This window comes from Ammospiza caudacuta, chromosome 4, assembly GCF_027887145.1.
Source record: "Ammospiza caudacuta isolate bAmmCau1 chromosome 4, bAmmCau1.pri, whole genome shotgun sequence".
NCBI lineage: Eukaryota > Metazoa > Chordata > Aves > Passeriformes > Passerellidae > Ammospiza > Ammospiza caudacuta.
Genome location: NC_080596.1, coordinates 24,382,392 through 24,402,236, shown reverse-complemented (window position 1 = coordinate 24,402,236; position 19,845 = coordinate 24,382,392). Strand labels below are relative to the sequence as shown.

The window sequence follows — 19,845 nt, the reverse complement described above, 5'->3', positions numbered from 1 at the left end:
TGATGGCCAAAATGTCCCTGACTCTAAGGTGGTTATCAGTTTCCTTATTTTCACATACACCAAATGATCCCCTGCTCCAAAGTGTGATGCAACTTACTCCACCTTCCAGGAGATTCAATGTAAGTAATCTGACCTCAAGAGTCAAAAGGGCAAAAGTGAATTGGAATGAGTGTGAAATATGATTCTCCCTGTTCTCAAATAAGTGTACACAGTGTATTCAATCCCCCGAGGTTTATGACATTCACAGAGGAATAAAAGCCCCAGAGATAAGGGTGGGGCAGGCACTGGTCCTGTGAGGGTGATGTTCATCTGTTTCAGACCATGGCTTCCTTGGAGTGCTGGGATCCAGCATCTTTCCCATTCCCTGCACTTTTGTCCCTCGAGCTCTGTTTGTATAGAGCTAACAGTGGCTATTAGCTTGATGTGCAACACTTTGTAAAGAGCAAGGTTTTTGATTTACTGAGCTGTAAATCAAACCTCCCCTCCCTACCCCACCACCAAGAACAGGGCTCAGAGAGGAGACACGGTTGGCAGCAGCTGTCATTTGCATATGCAAACATCCCGGGCCCCTCCTGATAGTTCCTGTGTGCCAGTCAGCAGCACATGTATCACATCTGAGTCACGTTGGGCGGAGGGCTTCTGAGCTGCTTGGCAAACACGATTGAAACACACAAACCTGTGTAGGATTTCTTTCATTTTTGTGTACTTGGGTACTCTTATTGATAATAAAAAGAAGCACGGGTAGTTATACCAAAAGAAAACTAGGGAGTGTCCTGCTATCAGTATGTCAAAAAGGAGTCTTAAAAAAAATTAAGATTGCCAAAAGTTGGTATAAATTGCTTTAATTAAAATCTTCAAATACAAAACTCATAAGCATTGGAATAAACAAAATTTTTAGAAAAGTTCTAAAAAGAAGCTACCAGGCAAATAACTTTGATGTTTTAGTTGCAACTTACATTTTTACAATAATAATAATAATAATATATTATTAACTTTATGTTGACTGCATGTAAGACTTTCCATCTTAGACTCTCTTTGCTTCTGTTATGGAACTTAAACAATGTAAACAAACTCAGCCTTCCTGGTTTCTGATCTATGTTATCCCCTGATATATAACCCTTCACGGAATGCATCTGCTCCATGGATGCACACACTCCTTTGACACACTGAACTCAAGTACAACCTTTTCAGTGTGCAGGTTTTCATCACAGCTACAAAAGTACATCAGCTTTGAAAGTCATCTTGTTAAAAAGGGTTCCCTGCCCTGCATTAAACCCCATGTAGCTAGTAGCATCTTTTTAAAACTTAAAAAGGAGGTACAGTAGTGTGGGGTTGTTCTTCCCTGCTGTGCTCATAAATATAAGGCATTGAGAGTGGTGTGGGCTACATACCTTCAAGAAAAGTAGATGCAAATAAATATATGCAGGAGGCCCCAACTACTGGCCTTGGCTTTTTGTTGCCCTGGGGACCAGCAGCCTGTGTGCCACAGGGAGCTATTGCTGGCACAGCCACCTGCAACAGGGTGTGCGTGGGGAAGGCTCAGCTGGGGAGAAAAGCCACCACCAACACTGATTTCTGTCCAAAAGTGCTGTTTTTCCAGTAGGAAGGATGTCAGCCTGACTGGGCACTTCTGTCCCCAGGATGCTCTATAGCAACTCTGGTGGTTGAGGGGTGAGTGGTTTCCTCAGCACCTTTCCTATCCCATTTCCCCAAGACAAAAGAGACCTGGGTGCATTAGGGAGTGTGAAGCAGAGAGAGTTTGAGAGCTTTACCTGTGCACAGGTTCAGGAAAGTCCTTTCCAGCTCAAGTGCCTGCAGAGTGGTGCAGGCTGAAGGGTCATGAGCACTCACTGTGCAGCCTCCTGAGCACAGAGGGTTATTGCAAGGGCCTGCTGGGCTCCTCTCCTTTTCATGCAGGGAAGAAGTGTGTGATGGCAGAGTTTGATCACCCTACAGGAGCAGCCTGCATTTCCTGCATCAACAACTTGCCTTTGGAAAGCACAGAGCCACAGCTCCATCTTGTGACTGAACAATCCTAGCTTGAGAAAAATGTGTATTGTTCCCCCAAATCTAATAGAGGATCTGGTGTCTCTGCAAGGCCTTTGCCCCTGCAAGCACCCTGACCTTGGTTTGCTTTGTGTGTCCAGACTTTCCACCCCAAGACACCCTCAGCAACCACAACCCCCTCTCAGATTTCCCCACATAGTGTGAGGTCACAGCTGTACAGCTCAAATAAAACTCTGCTTATCCTTTCTAAAGGCAAGCTTTTGAAGAAACTGCTTTAGGAGCTGTGCTTGCCAAAAGGAGAGGGAGAGGGGAGGTTGCAGTGCCTGGGTAGGCAGAGCCCCAGGTAGTGTGAGAAGCTCCCTGCGTGGTGTTGAGAAGGGTTCCACGCTCAAGCACAGTGACAGACTAGATTAAGAGCAAAACCAGCACCTGCCTGGTCTTATTCTACCTGGATAATTCTCCTGGAATCTTCCTTGTACCAGTTACCCAGTGGGACCTTAGTCTTCCCCAGCTAACAGTTGTGCTAGTGCTGCAACATTTGCATCCCTTACCAGAATTAAATGTGAATTTCTAGGATTAGAATTTCCTACTAGGCAAATGCTTTACATTTATCCTGAGTGTGTGTGTTGACCACTTAAATGCAAGCAATAGCTTTGGCATTTTTGATAACATAAAAGCCGTAGGAGAAGGCTGGAAGGCCAAGCAGTCCGCCAGGACCAAGGGGCTTTTCCACAAGCTCTGGCAGTGTTTCATCATCCAGCATCCGCAGCACGTGGCCGTTCAGCTCAATGGACCTGCAGAGGGACAGAGAAGCTGTTTGGGCAGCTGTGCTCTGTTTGCCATCGAGTACAAGCTGCCCTGGGCCTAAGTGTAAACATTAACTCAGCCCAAAGCCAAACCAAACTTCCCTTGAATGTGTGTGTACACACACACACAGACATCTGCAGCACTCCCACTACAGGGACTCCTTCAGAGAGGTAGCACAAGCACATCTAAAAGTACATTTCTTTCTCTTCCAGTGAGGTCAAGAGGTAGACAGACTTTGAAAAGTACAAATTTAAATTGCTTTTTCTTCTGAAAATATTAATATTCTTTTTTGCCCACAGAGCAGATCTTTTCCCTGTGGATGCATTAACAATGACATCAAAAAGATCCCACCCTCATACAAAGTCTGAACATGTTGCTGTAAATCAGGAGCTGGCACTTGGGAAAGCAATATACCTGTGCTTGTGCAAAAAAAAACAAAACAAAAACCAACCAAAACAAAACAAGACTTTAGCAGCTGGTCCAGAACACTGACACCTGCTAGGATAAACTTCCAAATTAACATCAAGTAAATGTCCTTATAACTTAGTAAGCTTTCAGCAGCCTGAGTTTAGAGATCTGATTTAACAGAAGTCGGATCTTACTGAAAAAACCCCAGATGGTAACCTCTTCTTTCCCCTTGCAAATTGAATAAGGTGAGGTTTTAAAGACCATCTAAGCTTACTCACAGTCTTTCCTCAGGGACTGGAGGAATTGCAACTTACCTGGAAAGAATATTCTCTTTGCCATGAGGAAGTAAGAGGTACTGATCCACATGCTTGCTCGATAGGTAATCTGGTAGCTCCAAATGTTGGGTGACGTTGTAGAGGTTTAAAGCAAACAGTGTCACATCCCCTTCTCTGTACTTTGGGCTGCAAGGCAAGAGAAGGTGATGGTGGGGATCAGAATGATGTGTGACCTTGCAGTGTCCCAAAGGGCATTTGTTGGCCCGGGGGTGGCCACGGGCTCAGTTTCCAGGCTATTTCGCCCTTTCTGGAGGCTTACTTGAGGCTGCTTGTGCAGTGGAGGTAGACACGGAGCTTCCTCTTGTTGGCTCCTGCCAGGCTGACCTGCAGCACCTTGGTACCCACCAGCTTCTTGTAGAGCAGTGAGAGCCAGTAGTCCTGGGAGGCACAAAAACACATGGAAAAAATTGTGTACATGCCAGGTGCTCCACACATCTAACCTTAATTTTGAAGCTCATGTCAAGGGGTTTTCTCCATAGCTTTTTGCTTTACCAAGCTTTTCACATCTACTTAAATTCACACACCACAGCTAAAAGGGAAGCCCTGCCTGTGAGCAGCTGTGTTTAGAAGGTGCCTTAGACACAGTTTCCCCTTCATAAGGAACTCTCAGAGCTCTGTCAGGGAGAGATTGTGCTTTGGAAATGCCCTTCTGCAGGGTACAGAGAACCTTGGGACCGAGTGCAGGAGTGCAAGCTGCCCTTCCTGCATGAAAGCTTGTACCTAAGGCACAAGTGCAACACCAGGAAGAAACTCCTAAACTTTGACCCCTTTAACATTGTACTTCTGAACAGGTATCAGGATTGACTTCTAAATCTGAGTCACAAATCACTCTGACACTCCAGGATTATGCCTCAGAGCAGGGCAATGACCAGTGCAGACTCATTTTTTCCAGGTCTTTCCTGCTTTCAGAGAGCTTCTCCCAGCTTGTTTGTTGGTCTTTGAGGTCTTCTTAGGAGGAAAACTATTGTGTTTCTCCTCTGACTCACCAAAAGCCCAGGAAATTACTTTTGCTATCAGCCTTCATTCTGAATCCCTCTGCAAGGAAATGTAGCCTTCTGACACTGATGTGCTTCCTCATTTCTGTGCTAACTACAGATGGGCTTGGATTTCCCTGCCTCTGAAGCATTATTGGCTTGGTTAACATCTGTACTGTCTGTAGGTGAGGAAAAGGGCACACAGTTTCAGTCCAAATTAAATCTATTTTAATGAGGGAATGAAAAGCCCAAAGTCACAGGCCTGATGATGCAGCCTCTGGCATAGGAAGCAGCTGAGCAAGTAGGATGGAAAATCCCTGTATGCTGGGTTTTCTTTTAGGCTGGCTCTACGACCACCAGTGAAAATCACAATTTGGAAGCAGAAAAATGAGAGGAAAGCTAAAAAGGAAAATGCTGTCCTCTCACCCCATTCTAAGTGCTAGTAGTACAAAGAAATGTGTCGCTTCTGCAAGAACAATGTGTAGTTCACATAATGAAATTTCATCACAGCAAAGTATATTTCCTAATAAATAAAACTATACTAAATGTATATTTCAATTTAATTATCCCTCAGCCACAACTGTAGGATGAATATGCTCATGACCTATAACACTTGAGTGTTGACTTCACAGTGGCCTGGTTTTCACATGGAATATAATTGATTTTAATATCTCTTTTCCCTTCTGTTTATAAACTACACATCACTCAGCTGAGGAGTAGTCAAACCAAAACAGGCCATCCAGAAAAACCTTGTGAGATCCAGGAGCTTCTATGTACAAACCAGAGCATTGTGTCCCACAAATCAGTTTCTGCTGTGCTGAAGACTGGCTGCCCCCCTGCAGCTGGAGTGAATATCTAGTGTGCATACATATATATGTAATAGTACATTAACCTGTAGTGCAACATGAGATAGCTTAAGGTGCAAGGATACCTGTGGCCATCCAAGCAAAAGAAGATGCTGTTAAAATAGCTGACCTGCCCCTCCACACCCAGAGCTGCCTGTGCAGAGGTGCATCCAGGGGCTGTTCACATACCGGCAAAGGCTCAAAGTTGGCGTCCACCAGGTGATAGGTCCCTGCCCCGAAGAAAACCTGTCTCATTACCACATCAATCCCCTGCCTGGCTGAAAGCCCGAGTTTGTCCAACCACCTGCCAAAAAATGAGGCAAATATCATGCAGATGAAAGTGCTGACCTCACCAGTACTCTGTTGCCCCTCTCAAACCAGATCGGGAAGCGGGAAAACATAACTTAGTGAGTGATGATGACTTCCTTAAAAGCACACAACTAATTTCAAGTCTTGCATTGGTTACATGAAAAAATAATTTCAGTCCACCTCTTGAAGTCCAAGTTGATGGGAACAGTTGCTCCATTCCCCTGTTTGTAGGTGGTGGAAACAAGGAGTGACAGCAGGTTCTCCTGAACTGGCCGAGGGTCTGAAGGCTGAGAGAAATCATCACACTAACAACAAGGTTGTCTGTCATTATCAGACTTTGACTTGCTGGCCCACCACACCCTGATAAAAAGTCATCATGTCTTATAGGATGGAAAAAAACTGCCCACACTCATCCCCAGGCAGCCTGAGGAGGCCACATTCTTCCTGTGGGGCAGCCCCATTCAGCTGTCAAAATACATTATTTCCCCACATCTGAGACCCAGTACTCACATAAAACCAGCAACATAGGTGTTAGACAATCTGGGAGCTCCTCCTCCATAGGCAGAGCTCGTCTCTCCCAGCCACACCTTCTTGTCCGGCACAGTCTGACCAACAATCTGGCCAGCGTGGCATTAGGAAAGAAGACAAAGAGACGACAGTTAATTTTTTGGCTACTGAAATTAAAAATATTTTGTGTTTTAGCCAAAGGCTTACTTAGGATGTTTACATTTAAGGGATAACGCTCTGAGATGGAATGTCACAGAAATTTGGATCGAAAGGACTAGAAGTAGATTTACATTCCCCCCTGAAAAAACCCCAAACTTGTTACCCATGTAAAACAGGACAAACATCACTAAAATTCAGGTCCCATAGTTCCTCTTGTGCTGAGTAGTGCTATATTCTAAGTTATAATGCTGTCAGGACCTCCGAAAAAAAAAAACAAACAAAAATCCCCCCAAAAACATTGGGGGGGATGGGATAACTATAAATTACATCCCTGAGTAGTTACTCTATCAATAAATGAGAATGTTGTAGGTGTGTGATGCACCTGGCATCATGTTTGCTGCATAGCAAACTGTTGGAGCTTATTTTTGGTATCATTACTTTTAATTTTATTTTTTTTATATACAATGCCAGCATAACTCAAGCTTTGAGTATCCCTGTCTATTGCTAGTAAGAAGTAGTGCTTTATTTTGGATTCTGTTAACCCCCTGGAAACTGAACATGGGAATGATTGAACAGGACGAGGCACCTCCAGGACTTCATATATGGCTGTGGCAAAGGAGTCCAACACTTCAGGGCTCAAGAAATCCCCCCTTGTTGCGCTCTGTCCATTCACATAGTAACTGAAAATCAGGGAAAAAACATAGACAAAATTAGGGAGTAATACCACCAGTGGTACAAAACACCACTGAAAGTATTCAGTTGATTGGTACATTTATCCACAGCATGATTTTTCTGTCCAGTGCTTTTTAATTTTTTGTTTCCAAATGTGTAGGTCTGTCACTTGTATTTAAGGCACTTCAAGATATAATTACTTCAGTGGAGTAAGGATATCACAGAAATTTCCACCAGCAGAAGTAATAGGTTTGTTTGCCTCTATTTATTAAGAATAAGGAAAACATTACCAAGAGCCAGCTTCTGTAAGTCTTCTCCTGTTGAGGAGTCTATGTGATTACTTGCTGTACTCTATCAAGTTATATATTAAAAATATCAGCTTACAGCATCTGTCCATCTGCTGGAATATTTTGGCCAGTTGGAGGGAGCTGAAATATGGGCATCCCTATGGCATAAATGGTGCCCTCCACCATGAGCAGAAGAGCTTTTAAGTCTTATTTGTCCAAAAAAATTGGAATGGTGGTTTTTGCAGTTCATCCTGCTCTCACTCAGTCTGACCAAAAACAGCTGAAGCCTTCCAGCCACAAGAGGAAGCTAAAACCTGATAATCCTAAATGAGTTAACAGCAGCCCAGGAAGGGGAAAGGACATGTTTCATGCCTTTCTAGCAGCTGAAAATGCATAGATAATTGATGTATGTATACATATATATAAAAAATGAGTGTGTACATCTTTTCTCACTGTTGTCTGACTGCTGCATGTCATGTCCTGCATTTGACTCTTTAAAGAAAACTGCCTTCACATGGAAATGACTTTCAAACTTGTGGAGTTCATGGCCCTGAGGCCAGTTTACTCCACTGTTGCCGTGAGCACTTTAAACCTACCAATCAAAGTCGCTGCACAGGAGGAAAGGGCCGGGTGCCAGTGCTATTTGCACTGTGTGTGGGATCTGAGCGTGAGTTACCCACACAGAGCCTGAAATTACTCCAAGAGCAAACTCAAGGGAGCAGGAGGAGCTGCTGGCAATTCTCCATGGACAGGGGTCAGCCAGACCTACAGGGCTTTTTCTTTAAATCAACTAGATATAAATAGAGGAAACAAAATTATCATCTTGCACATGTTGCATTCCCTGTGACAAACACCTACCACTGCTTTTGGGTCTCTGCACCAAGTAGACCCTTTGGAGGCTTCAGCATCTCTGTCATGTGCTCCCTCAATTCATCTCCTTTCTGAACACAGAACTTTGTGGAGAGGCCCCTGAGAAACTGCAAAAAGGGGCATTTCACCCCCCTCTTTTCTGTTGAGACTGATAACTCTGTTCAAATTGACATTTTTTAAAGAAAATGAGGCAGTAATCAGAGTGACAGTGGCATCCAAATGGTACTTACTGGTGCCATGTGACAGAGTCGATCACCTTCCCTCCCGATTTCAGGAAGCTGCAAGCAGAGGGAATGGTGGAGGAAAGGGGATTAGTATTACCAGTCATTACTCCCACTAGTGCAACACCATGCACAGCCCTCCCCTCTCCCCACAGCTGGCAGTACTGATGGTGAATGCTGGGGGCCAGGCTTGCCATGGCTTTTAAGCAGGCTTTGGGCAGCCTGGCTTCCTCAGCAGGTTGCTGGGAGGATGAATTGACCTTTGTATAACATGTGGGTGTTTTTCAGGCTAAAAAGCCCTTGTTAGCATAACCCTAGAGCCAGTACTCAATGGGAAAATGTGTGGATCACTGATGTACTTCCAGCAGCTGAGTTTAACTGGCTGAGTATTCAGGCCTTGAACTCAAGCATGCAGGTAAAATTATAATTGTCATCTGTCAAGGTAAAAAAAATTGTTCAACCCCTGCCTTAAAGCCTCTTCATGCCTCCTGCATATAGGGGCAGACAAGCCACAATTCTCCACAGCTGCCCCACTGCAGGGAATGCTGCTGGAAGCTCACACTCCTACCTTCTGAGCAGTCTCCGCGTGTGCTTTCGGGGCTGCCCAACATCAGGGCCGTAGAGCTTGGCATGCTGATAGAGGGCATAGTTATTCAGCAGTTGGCGTAAGTGAATGAAATCTTGCCCCAGCTGGAAGCCATCAATGTGGATGCCAGATTTCTTCCTGAAGCTGTTGGGCTCTGAGGAAGACACATGCACATCAACACCCCTCTCTATTTCTGGGGCACAAATTAGGGCAGTTCCATCCACGTGGGAAGCACCAGTTCCCTAAGGCTTCACCTGATCTGGCATAGTGTGAGTGAGATATTTGAAGGTGAGCATGAAACCAAAAGCTTGGGGGGTTCAGCATGCTGCTCTCCAGGACTCTGTCCCAGCCATAGGTGACATCCTGCACCTTGTGGGGGATTGTTCACCTCATCTCAAAGCCCTGATAGGAGCAGCAAAATCATCTCAATTTGCTCATTCATTTTGCCTTTCTGTAAAATCCCCCTGAAAATTAAGACCTTAATGTCTCTTTATAAAACATCACCGTGCCTTGATGTGCCATCATCCAAAATATCCAAAGTTACTAGCCCACCCCTACTTTTCTAGGTGATGGCTGGTCTGGCCAACAAGCACTTACCATTCCCAAGTTCCCAGGAGATGTTGTACCTCTGGGAAGCACAGTAGTCCAGCAGCGCCTGGGCATTCGAGCTGTCCCACTGCAAGCCACCTTTCCGCAGCAAGGCATTGAGTCCAAAGATCAGGTGAAACCCTGAGCAGTTTGCAAAGCTGTAGAGAATATCCAGTGTATTTTCTGCATAGAGGAGAAAGGAGGGGTGTTTATCTTAAGGTAGCTGAGCTCTGGCCAAGTAACAACCTTTACTGCCTGTATTTATTTGGCCTGATGCTGCAGATGTGACAAACTTTTCCAGTCAGACAGAAGAGGTCAGGCCTCACTGCACATCTTGCAAGCTTTGAGAACCTCCCAACTGTCACAGACGTCTTTTGTGAAAAATCCTTTCTTGGGATTTTTCTCCCTTCTGAGAAGCTGCAGTTTCAGCAACCAAATGTAAACAATGATTATCTGTTGCTGTGGAATGCAACAGGTGGATCCTTGATTGGTCTCGTGTGGATGTTTGGATTTACTGACCACTCATGGCAGAGCTGGCTCTCGCTCTCTGTCTGGGACACAGATCTTTGTTATTCATTCTTTTCTATTCTTAGCTTAGCTAGCCTTCTGAGAACTTTTCCTTCTATTTCTTTTCAGTATAGTTATAATGTAGTATATATATCATAAAATAATAAATCAAACCTTCTGATAATGGAATCAACATTCTCACCTCTCTCTTCACCTCAAAACCCTTGTGACCACTGTCACACCCAACCCCTGCAGCTGAATGCTATTAAAGGTGGGATGGCAAACAGTAGAAAAAGATTTCTCTGAATATTTTTCGAAGTGGGTGAAATATTTCTTTTTCAGTGGTTTCAGCTCCTCTTCCCTCTTTTACCATGGGGCAGAGAACTGCATCCCCCTTTTTAAGTCTTACTTGTAATGGTGGTGTTTTTGTGCTTTTTCCGGTTCTGTTCGGCAAGAATCATCTTCTCTTGGCTGGGCCATTGGGCCAGCAGCACCTTCTCAACAGCAGCAAATGCAGGCCTCGAGCCACAAGCCTCTGCAGGACAGAAGGTTGATAGGAATTAACTCCTCAGCTCAACAGCCAGCAAACCCTTGTTCCAGTGAGCTGACAAAGCATGGGCTGTGATGCTTGAGGAGCAGATGAGCCAGCCTGGCATGCAATGGTGTGGCAGGGGCAGGGCAATCCTTCCTGCACTGGCCATCTCATGCAGGGGAAAGTGCTGACTTCCCCACACGGCTCACTGACAGGAGCCATAAGACACATTTCCTTCAAAGCTTTTTTCTTGGCATGCAAACCAGGAACAGGCCATGACCAGAGAAGAAGGCATGAGCCAGAGTCACAGGAAGTGGCTACTTAGCAAAGTGCTATGAGGTGAAAGTACCACTTGACTTCAAAACTGAGCATCACTGGCCATACAGTAATGTAGGATTGCACAATTATGCTATGTGCCACAGGAATATACAGGATTTTTTTTTCATTTGAAACACCTCTTGACACTCTTGCTAAGTTCAAAGAGAAAATACCAAGCTCAAGCAGTTGACAGGGCTTCATCAGGTTTGCATTTTCCCTGTCAAAGCAACAGGAGAGCAAGGCTGCACCTCCAGCCAAGCTCTCTGGTTTTGGGAGAGAGATTGAACACTCTGTTCTCCTCAGGTTATTTCTGAGAAGAAACAGAACATCTGTTCCTTAATTTTCATAATGAAGCCACAGTTTCTGAGCTGAACTTGACCCTCTTCCACACAGTGAGGGAGCTCCCAAGATTGCTGCAGGGAGCACAGGGCAGCAAAGGGAGAGTCTCAGGAGATGCCAGAGAGGATACAGGTTCCCCTACATCCTTTCTCAATTTCCCACAGCTGGCACAGCTCTTCCCACAAACCATGCTGAAGGTCCACAGATCTCTCCATGGATGATAGCAATACTGAGACTGTGGAGGGTCCCCAGTGCTGCTGCTGTGCCCTGGCAGCATCCTCAGCCTGTGTCAAAGACCCTCCAAAACCTAGGATGGTTTCAAGTCTGACAAGTTGATGCCCACTTTACCTTGCTGTGCCTGAAATTCCCAGAGGATTTTTTCTTCTGAGGTTGAATCCTTGTTGGGATCAAAGATAAGAAAGTCTGTCTCAGTGCCACCAAACCTCAGGAAACCTGGGGACAGGGCCGTTGCCAGGGCACGCAGCTTGGAATTGCTGTGGAGGGAATGCCAAGAATTAGGAAACCACTATATTTATGCAGACTGTGTAGAGGGTAAACATGGCAAGCACTTTGAGGAACATGCTGCAGTAGGTGACCTGGGGCTACCCAGTAGCCTCAAGGAATTCCTGATGGCTTACTGCATTCCAGCCCTCTGCACTGTACAAAAGGGATGCTGATGGCCAAGTGAGCCAGCAGAGCTCTAATGGGCAACAAGGGGAGAGCATACCTGAGGGAACAAACCCTGGGGGGCAAATAAGGCAAAACTTTAAAACAATCTTGTTTTTTTTCATCCTAAACATCCTCCTTCCCTAGATTTTTTGGTTTTGTTTGTGCAACACCAACATAAATGTCCTGGGAGAATTTGAGCGCAAGACTGACTTTACATCATCAGCCCCAGCTTCCATCACAGCTGCCAAAGCACTTGCCTTTGTACCCTAGGGAGACTGAGAGTACCTGCTGGGACAGGTGTTACCTCTATCAAAGCAGGTGTACCAAAGAACATAACTGTGACCTGCTCACATTCCATACAGGATGTGCAGCACCGACAGGCAGCCTTCTCTGGGGGAAGAAGCCACAAGGCTTTGGAGGGCACTTTGCATGTTAGGTGCTATCTGCTCCGTGGTGACAAACAGCAGATTAGAGGCCACCAAGTACTTCCTGCTCCTCATGGTGGCAGGGCTGGCCTCAGGCTGAACCCCAGGGTGTGAGGATGGGGCTGGATGTTGGAGACCTGAGCACTTTCCAGTAAAGCTGGTGACACCTTTCTCACCAGCGCAGTGAGGACAAAAACGTGCAAGTAGTGGGAAAGCAGGACTGGAGGATCCACACGTTTTTTGAACACTTTCATGGATGGTGATTTCACCATCTGCTTCCCTGCGCAGCCTGTTCCAATGCATGATTACCCTCTCAGTGAAGAATTTTTTCTTAATATCCAGTCTGAAGCCCCCTGATACAACGGAGGCCGTTTCCTCTCTTCCAGTCAGCTGTCAGCTGGAAGAGACTGACCCACACCTCACTACAGCCTCCTTTCCGGTGCTTGCGGAGGGCGATAAGGACACCCCGAAGCCTCCATGCAAACAACCGCAATTCCGTCCGTTTCCTTCTCCTTTTTTTCTGCTGGCAAAGCAGCTCCTCTACCAGGCTCATTCTCGAGCTGAGCTTTCCCTGCATCCCCCCATGCCAGCCCCTGCTTTCCCGAGCACAAGCGAGCCGGCGCGGCTCGCACCTGGGGAAGGCACCGCCTTCTGCCCCGGGAGGAGGGAATTAGTGAGCCCGAAGCAGCCGGGATCCAGCAGCCTGTCCCCGACTCCATTTCTAGGGGTGAGAGACTCCCCGTTCCCCCCGGCTCGCTCCGCAGCGCCTTTGCCGGCATGTCCCGCTCCTCCCCACGAGGACCCTTTCTCCTTTGCCCAGCTGGGCGACAGGCGACTCACCTGAGCAAGGCGACATAGCGCGGGTCCCGGGCGAGGCTGGCATCCAGGGTGAGGGAGAGGAAAGCCGGGCTCACCTCGGCTCGGGGGCTGTCCCGGAGCCCCAGCCGCAGCACAGCCGGTCGGTGTCCCTGGGCCAGCGCCGGCAGCAGCAGGAGCGGCAGCAGCAGGAGCGGCAGCAGCGGCGGCAGCAGCGGCGGCAGCAGCATCCCCGCTCCCGGCCCGCCGCGCCGACACCGCCGGCACCACCCCGAGGAGCTCGGAGGGCGGGCCCGGAGCTGCAGCGCTCCGCTCCCCACCGGGAGGAACCGCGTTGGCGTGAGCAGGACCTTCCTCACCCTCTGGAAGAGCTCCAGCAGCATCTTCGAGCCTCAAATGAGCAGCAAGACGCCCGACAGCCGGTGTTACCCAAACGCCTCAGCCATTGCAAAATGAACCTGCGTTTACAGCCGGCTCCTTGCCTGCTCGCACCTTCGCAGCCTTGCAGCCGCTCCTCCAACATCCCGCCATGCCCGGGCCGCCCTGGGCATTTCCGTGTACAGCCAGCGGTCTGGAAAATGTCACCAGCACTGAACGCTGCCTCTGCAGGGCTGGGATGTCAGCCTGGAACCCCGTCTGAGGCCTTCACTGCGGGACACCGACTGCCAGCAGCACAGAGCCCTGTCAGGCTGAAACCTGACTGTTGCAACAGTCCTTACTGTTGGAACAAGTGCTTGTCCTAATTGCAGAGGTATGAAATTTGGAATTGCTGTTACCAAAAGGTTTCAGGCAGGCTCTGGGTCTGCCCTCTAGGTGCTCCCTGCAGAGTCCAGTCTGTACCAAAACTCCTTCTCTGGCAGCAGCTGACCTTGCCGGGGAGGCCTGTCAGGGAAGAGCCAGCTGCAGCCATGGAGCAGGTATGGCTTAGTGGCATGGAATGGCTTGGGTTGTTCCAAACCCTACACCATGGACAGGGATGCCTCCCACTAGACCAGGTTGCTCAAAGCCCCATCCAGCCTGGCCTCGAACACTTCCAGGGATGAGGTGCACACAGCTTCTCTGGGCAACCTTTGCCTGTGCATCACCACCCTCACAGTAAAGAATTTCTTTGTAACATCGAGCCTAAACTGACCCTCCTTCAGCTTAAGGCCATTCCTCTCTTGTCCTAGCATTCCATGCCCTTGTAAAAAGTCCTTCTCCAGCTCTCTTGTCATCCCTTCAGGTACTGGAAATTGCCTAGAGCCTTCTCCTCTCCAGGCTGAACAACCCCAGCTCTCTCAGCTTCTCTTCAAAGGAGAGTTGTTCCAGCCCCCTGATCACCTTTGTGGCTTCCTAACAGATCCAAATTCTTCTTGTCTGGGGGGCCCTGGGCTGGATGCAGTACCAGAGATGGAGTCTGGAGTAGAGGAGGACAGTCACCTCCCCTGACCTACTGCCCACTCTCCCTTTGATGCAACCCAGAATACAAATTGCTTCCTGGGTTACAAGAATATTTCTAAGTTTCTATGTGCACTACTGAAACATTGGCAGAATTTTTAAACAACTACATTTAACACCACCACTACATTTCCCACCTACACCAATTAGTCCTGAACCATCCATATTTCTTAGGAAGTTTGTTTTGAAAATGGCCGTCTGCTGGAACAGGCTGTGAATCTGTTACTTTATTCAGGTGCAGTGCTTCCCATACACACCGAAGTTGGGGCATTAATCTGTGGCTCAAGTGCTTGGCCTGCCTGGCCCTTCCTGTTCCTGCTTGCTCTACATTTTTGTACTATTAAGTAACTCTGGTCCGGAACTAGAAGAACTTGACTAAATTAACTCTGCTTTTGATAAGCTCATCCACGGCCCTGCCAAAAAGGAAGCATCAGTGACACTTCTGTCTCAGTTGGGGTAATGCTTCCCATTTTGGGAGTGCAGCACCAATTATATGGCTACACCCCAGGAAGGGCTGGGGTGACTATCTGCCAGAGGAATAACTCATCTATCAGCTGATGACTGGAGCACCAAACAAACTACACCGCCCCATGGGTAAACTAAGGATACAAGAATGTAGTTCAGTGTGTGAAAAAATCATTGCTGCAATTCTAGCTAAGGTTGTTGCCACAGGTGCAGGAGGAAAGGTCAGGAGCTGTCAGGCAAGGGGTAGCCTGTGCACAATTTCTTTCTGTTGGAATTCCCTACTTCTGCCTTTATTTCCTTCATGTTCTTCTTTGAGAGGACACATTTTGGGTGACTTACTACTGCACGGTGCCCTTCCACAGCAAAGGCACAAGGTGTGTATTTCAAATGGTCAAGGCTATGTTTTGGGATCAGTTGCTGTGTACAGATGTGTGTACGTGAAGTCTGGCATGTGTTGTGTTTTGAGCAGCCTGTGAAACCTTGTTGCTGGAAAACAATGCATTTCAGCATTAGCTTAAGGTACTAAATGAAAAGTAGCAGCTTTTGCCTGGGCATTTTTCACATAGTTTTATACACATTTTTAAGTATTGCAGTGTAGAGGAGCCCAGTATAGATGTATTTGGACTTATGGAAATCAGGAAATCAGCAGAATTTGAGCAATGCCCTGTGAACTACAAGGGGAGCACTTAAGAACTAGGACTAGGCTTAAGCCCACTTGAGTGTTACTTGGAGCCAGCTCCAAATAAGTGTCCGATCCCTCTTCCTCATTTCACACAAAACCTATCCCCTGCCTTGTGACATTCAAATGCTTTGGTCTTGCAGGTCCTATCAGACGGTTCTGCTTCTCCCAGTAACGCCATTAGACACCCTGTGGTGACTAGACTTTCATAACTAGAAAGAGCTAAAAACCTTCCAGGAATTTCAACTGTCTAACAGCAGCAGCAGCAATGTGCTATTGCTAGCAGGGGCACCTCTGCTGTTCCTGGGCAAGCACCAATAACTGACATATTAACTGTATATTAAGGGAATTCAGAAGGGAAGAACTGCCTTTGCAAAAGACAAACAATTCTTGTGACACAGATGTTTGGGCAGATGAACAGAGCTGACCTGTGTCAGGATGCTGCTCTGTTTCTATGTAAGAAGCCTCAGGAAGATGAAATTAAGGCTAAGCTGATGCCAAGAAAGCATGGAAACTGTAAAAGCAGAGATGCCTATCAGAGTGGTTTTGTGAGCTATCCTTCCTCCCTGCCCCAAGCCTGCAGCCAGGCCTTGTCCTGACACAGAATACAGCTCTCAGTACTCCCTGCTGGTTTTATTTCTGAACTCAGATGGTTTTGGGAGTCTGAGATGGCACACCCTGTTTAGTCAGAGATGGAAATGACACCTTGGGTCTAGATTTTAGCAGTTTTCTTTGATATGCACACAGAGATGAAATGAAGCTTTAAAAGGAAGGACAAAGTGAGAGCTAGGCAGGACTAACTCATATGGAAATGGCTTTTCAGAACATAGGAACACAATAGGTCTCATTCACACTATGAAAATTAACAGCTAAACCTTATCCTAAGCCTGACTCTCTTACTAAGTCCTTCCAGGGAGACAGAGGAAGAAAGGGAATCACACAAACACAAGAACTGGTCTATGTGGGCAAGCTGGAAAGTGGAGTGAATAGAAATAAAGGCTAAGAAATACACTCTGAGGTTTTAGGTCAGAACATTTCTCTGCACCTGAACAGACTTGCACACACAATAGCTCTCATCCAATTTACTGTGGGTTATGAAGACATTGGCAGGAACATCCAACAGAGCATATTTTTATGACCTACTTAGCTTTGAAGCATCTACAATTATATCACATGGAAATAAGATAAATTCATCAATATTGCTTCTTTTCCTTTAACATAGGCCTTAGGATACAAACATCCCATTGAAGCAAGTGAGAAATATTTGCTTTCCAAAATATCTTGAATCCATCCTCAGCATAAGTTTTCTGATAGCACATTCACCCATGACAGACACTTACCAAACTAATGCATATTGATTCCAACACCTGAGTGTTATATAAATCAGCCCACTGAAGCACTGAGCATCATCTGGCAGTACAAAAATACCATGAGCAGCATCTGTTGTATTTTACCCTTTTTTCTCTTCTCCCATCTCCACCCAGGGGAAAAGTCCAGGTAAGAAAGCTCTATATGAAAAGTATTTAATCACATTAAAACAAGCAGTATGAAATACATGTACTGCTTTGCCTGATAAGCTTGATTTCAGGAAAATAAGACAAGCTACATATAGCAAAGTTTCAGAGCAAATTAGTGCAGCTTCATTTAATTTCTGATCCTCTCTAAGGTCACAGATAAAGCCTTAAGGGAATTGCACTCATCCATCAAGGCAGAGCACAGTCTGTGTGAAGAGAACAGCAGAGACAGCAATTGCAAACTTCTTTTTCTTTCCAGACCAGCTTTATGCAGATTTAAAACCACTCTCTTGTTTCAAACCAGCTTTTCCTACCATTTTCATGGGAGCTCTAACATTTGTAGGGAATAGTTAACTTTTTTCTAAAAGTGTATCTCATCAAAACCTGATCTTGTAGCAGTGCTGGACATTACAGTCATGTATAGTGTGAGGGTGCACTAGCAAGTGGCAGGAATAATATTTTGCTGCTGTTACCCTCTGCTATGTAAATACATAAAATGTACACTTTAATTAGCACAAAAGTACAAATATGCAAAGAATTGTGACAGATGTTACTGGCTCATTAACTATTCTGTAATAGATGCAGCAATTAATGGATTATTTCCATAACATCTGTTATTGCAGTAACTCAGTACTCAGAGTGAATAATTTTATAGTAACTTCCTAGGGTTCATTCCTCCATCAAATCCACACAAAACTGTACCAAACTTTGGAAAAGCCCCATCAAGTACCAATAACCCTCTAAGGTAGTTGTGTTTTATTATGTGGGTACTACATCTCCTGCTAGATATGTATTCGCTGTTATGCTGGAGTGAGCATCATCTGTCTTTCGAATGTAACACAAACCAATAGAGAATTTAATGTTATCTATCATTTGGTCAAAAATAGATCTTAATTAAAAGGCAGGTCATTAAGAGATAGATTTAGATATAGCCTGAAGTCATGGCAAATATTGCTTCTGCTCTTGAGGACCAACTTCACATTTTTTCATGTTTCCAAATCCAATATCAGTAACAGGATTCCCCTGTGGGCACTCAGTGTACCAGTGGAAATGAATCACATTCCCTCTAACAAGTGCTGGTTTTAAATTCCTGACCTGGTTTAATACCGAATGCAGTCAAATATTGCATTTATTCAAACCATGCAAGCCACTATGAAATATCACAAGTATTGGTTTAGAGGCATGTTTATGCCAAATAAAGGTTTATAAAGAATTTATTCATTTGTTACCTATGATTTCTCTAATGCAACAACAGAATGAGCAGTAGAATATTAGCATTTTCAACAGTTTTTCACCATGACCACTGTCTATCAAGCATTCAACATCTAACATCCTCACTGGATTTAAAAACCTTTCTGTTTATTTCTAGAGCCACAACATAATTAACCTATCAACTCCCCAGTTTAACCAAGGTTTATCTTATTTTTCCTTTACTGAGAAGAGACCAAATTTTACACAGAAATGCCATGCTTAGGTGTGCTGCTACACTGGCTACCATAATTCAAAACTACTTTCAGGCCCTCATGAGACCCACCTGGAACACTGCATCCAGATCTGGGCTTCTCAGCACAAGAAAGCCATGGACACACTGTTGGAGCAGGTTCAGAGGTAGCCATGGAGATGCTCAGAGGGGTGGAGGACCTCTCCTGTGAACACAGGCTGAGAGGGCTGGGGTTGTTCAGCACAGAGAAGACTCCAGGTGTTACAATAAATGAGGGAGAGAGACTTTTTAGAGGGGTAGATAGTGATAGGACAAGATGGAATGGATTTAAACCAGAAGAAGAGATATTTAGATTGGATATTAGGAAGAAGTTCCTTACTGTGAGGGTGATGAAGCACTGGCACTGGGTGCCCGAGGGAGCTGTGGATGCCCCGTGCCTGTGTTCAAGGCCAGGCTGGGTGAGGCTTTCAACAACCTGGTCCAGTGGAAATGTCCCTGCCTATGGCAGAGGGTTTGGAATGAGATGATTTTAAGGTTTCTTCCAACCCAAATCAGTCTATGATTCTGTAATTGACCACATCAGGCTGCCCCAGCTTTCAAGTCCGTCTTAATGTGCAGGCCATTGTCAAGTGCTACACAGCAGCTTAGAAGTTTACCATGTCACAACTGAGGAAGGTTCAGGCTACTGTAGGTTCTAAAGTAGGTTCAAAACTACTTTAATGAAGCCTAACATTTTGCTGGAGCAAATCAGGTTCAGATGCCTTTAAAAATCCTGACTAGGGTGACTGACACATGCTCATGGACTCTCAGAACTTAACAGGGCTTCTCAAACTTCAGTTCTTTAAGACCTCATCTTTATTTAGTCTTCACATTTAAGCAAGAAATTAAAAACTTTAGAAAAGTAAACCTTCTGTTTGGAAGATTGCTTCAAAGGCATCCTGAAAGAATTATCTCAGGGAATTGCCAGAGGCTGAATATGAATTTGATATCTGCATTTTTTAAAAAGGCTTAAACTAGGCATCATTTATGATTCCTTGCACAACTCTGGGACAACTTCTTTGTTATGAATTGCAGCTCCTTCCATTAGCTACACTTAGAGTACAGAGAATCCTGCAAGCAGGCATTTCT

The 19,845-nt window shown here is 45.7% G+C and overlaps 1 protein-coding gene across 1 annotated transcript; it reads right to left on the bottom strand.

Annotated features, from left to right (window-relative positions):
• Positions 1–843: 843 nt before the first annotated feature.
• On the bottom strand, positions 844–13,431 carry HPSE (heparanase). Its single transcript, XM_058803641.1, has 12 exons — positions 13,206–13,431; positions 11,620–11,765; positions 10,492–10,617; positions 9,585–9,758; positions 8,970–9,141; positions 8,411–8,458; positions 6,938–7,031; positions 6,196–6,302; positions 5,566–5,680; positions 3,817–3,935; positions 3,537–3,683; positions 844–2,801 (listed from the first exon to the last, which is right to left on the bottom strand). The coding sequence occupies exons 1-12, from the start codon at positions 13,409–13,411 to the stop codon at positions 2,642–2,644; spliced, it is 1,614 nt and encodes a 537-aa protein (XP_058659624.1). The 5' UTR covers positions 13,412–13,431; the 3' UTR covers positions 844–2,641.
• Positions 13,432–19,845: the final 6,414 nt, after the last annotated feature.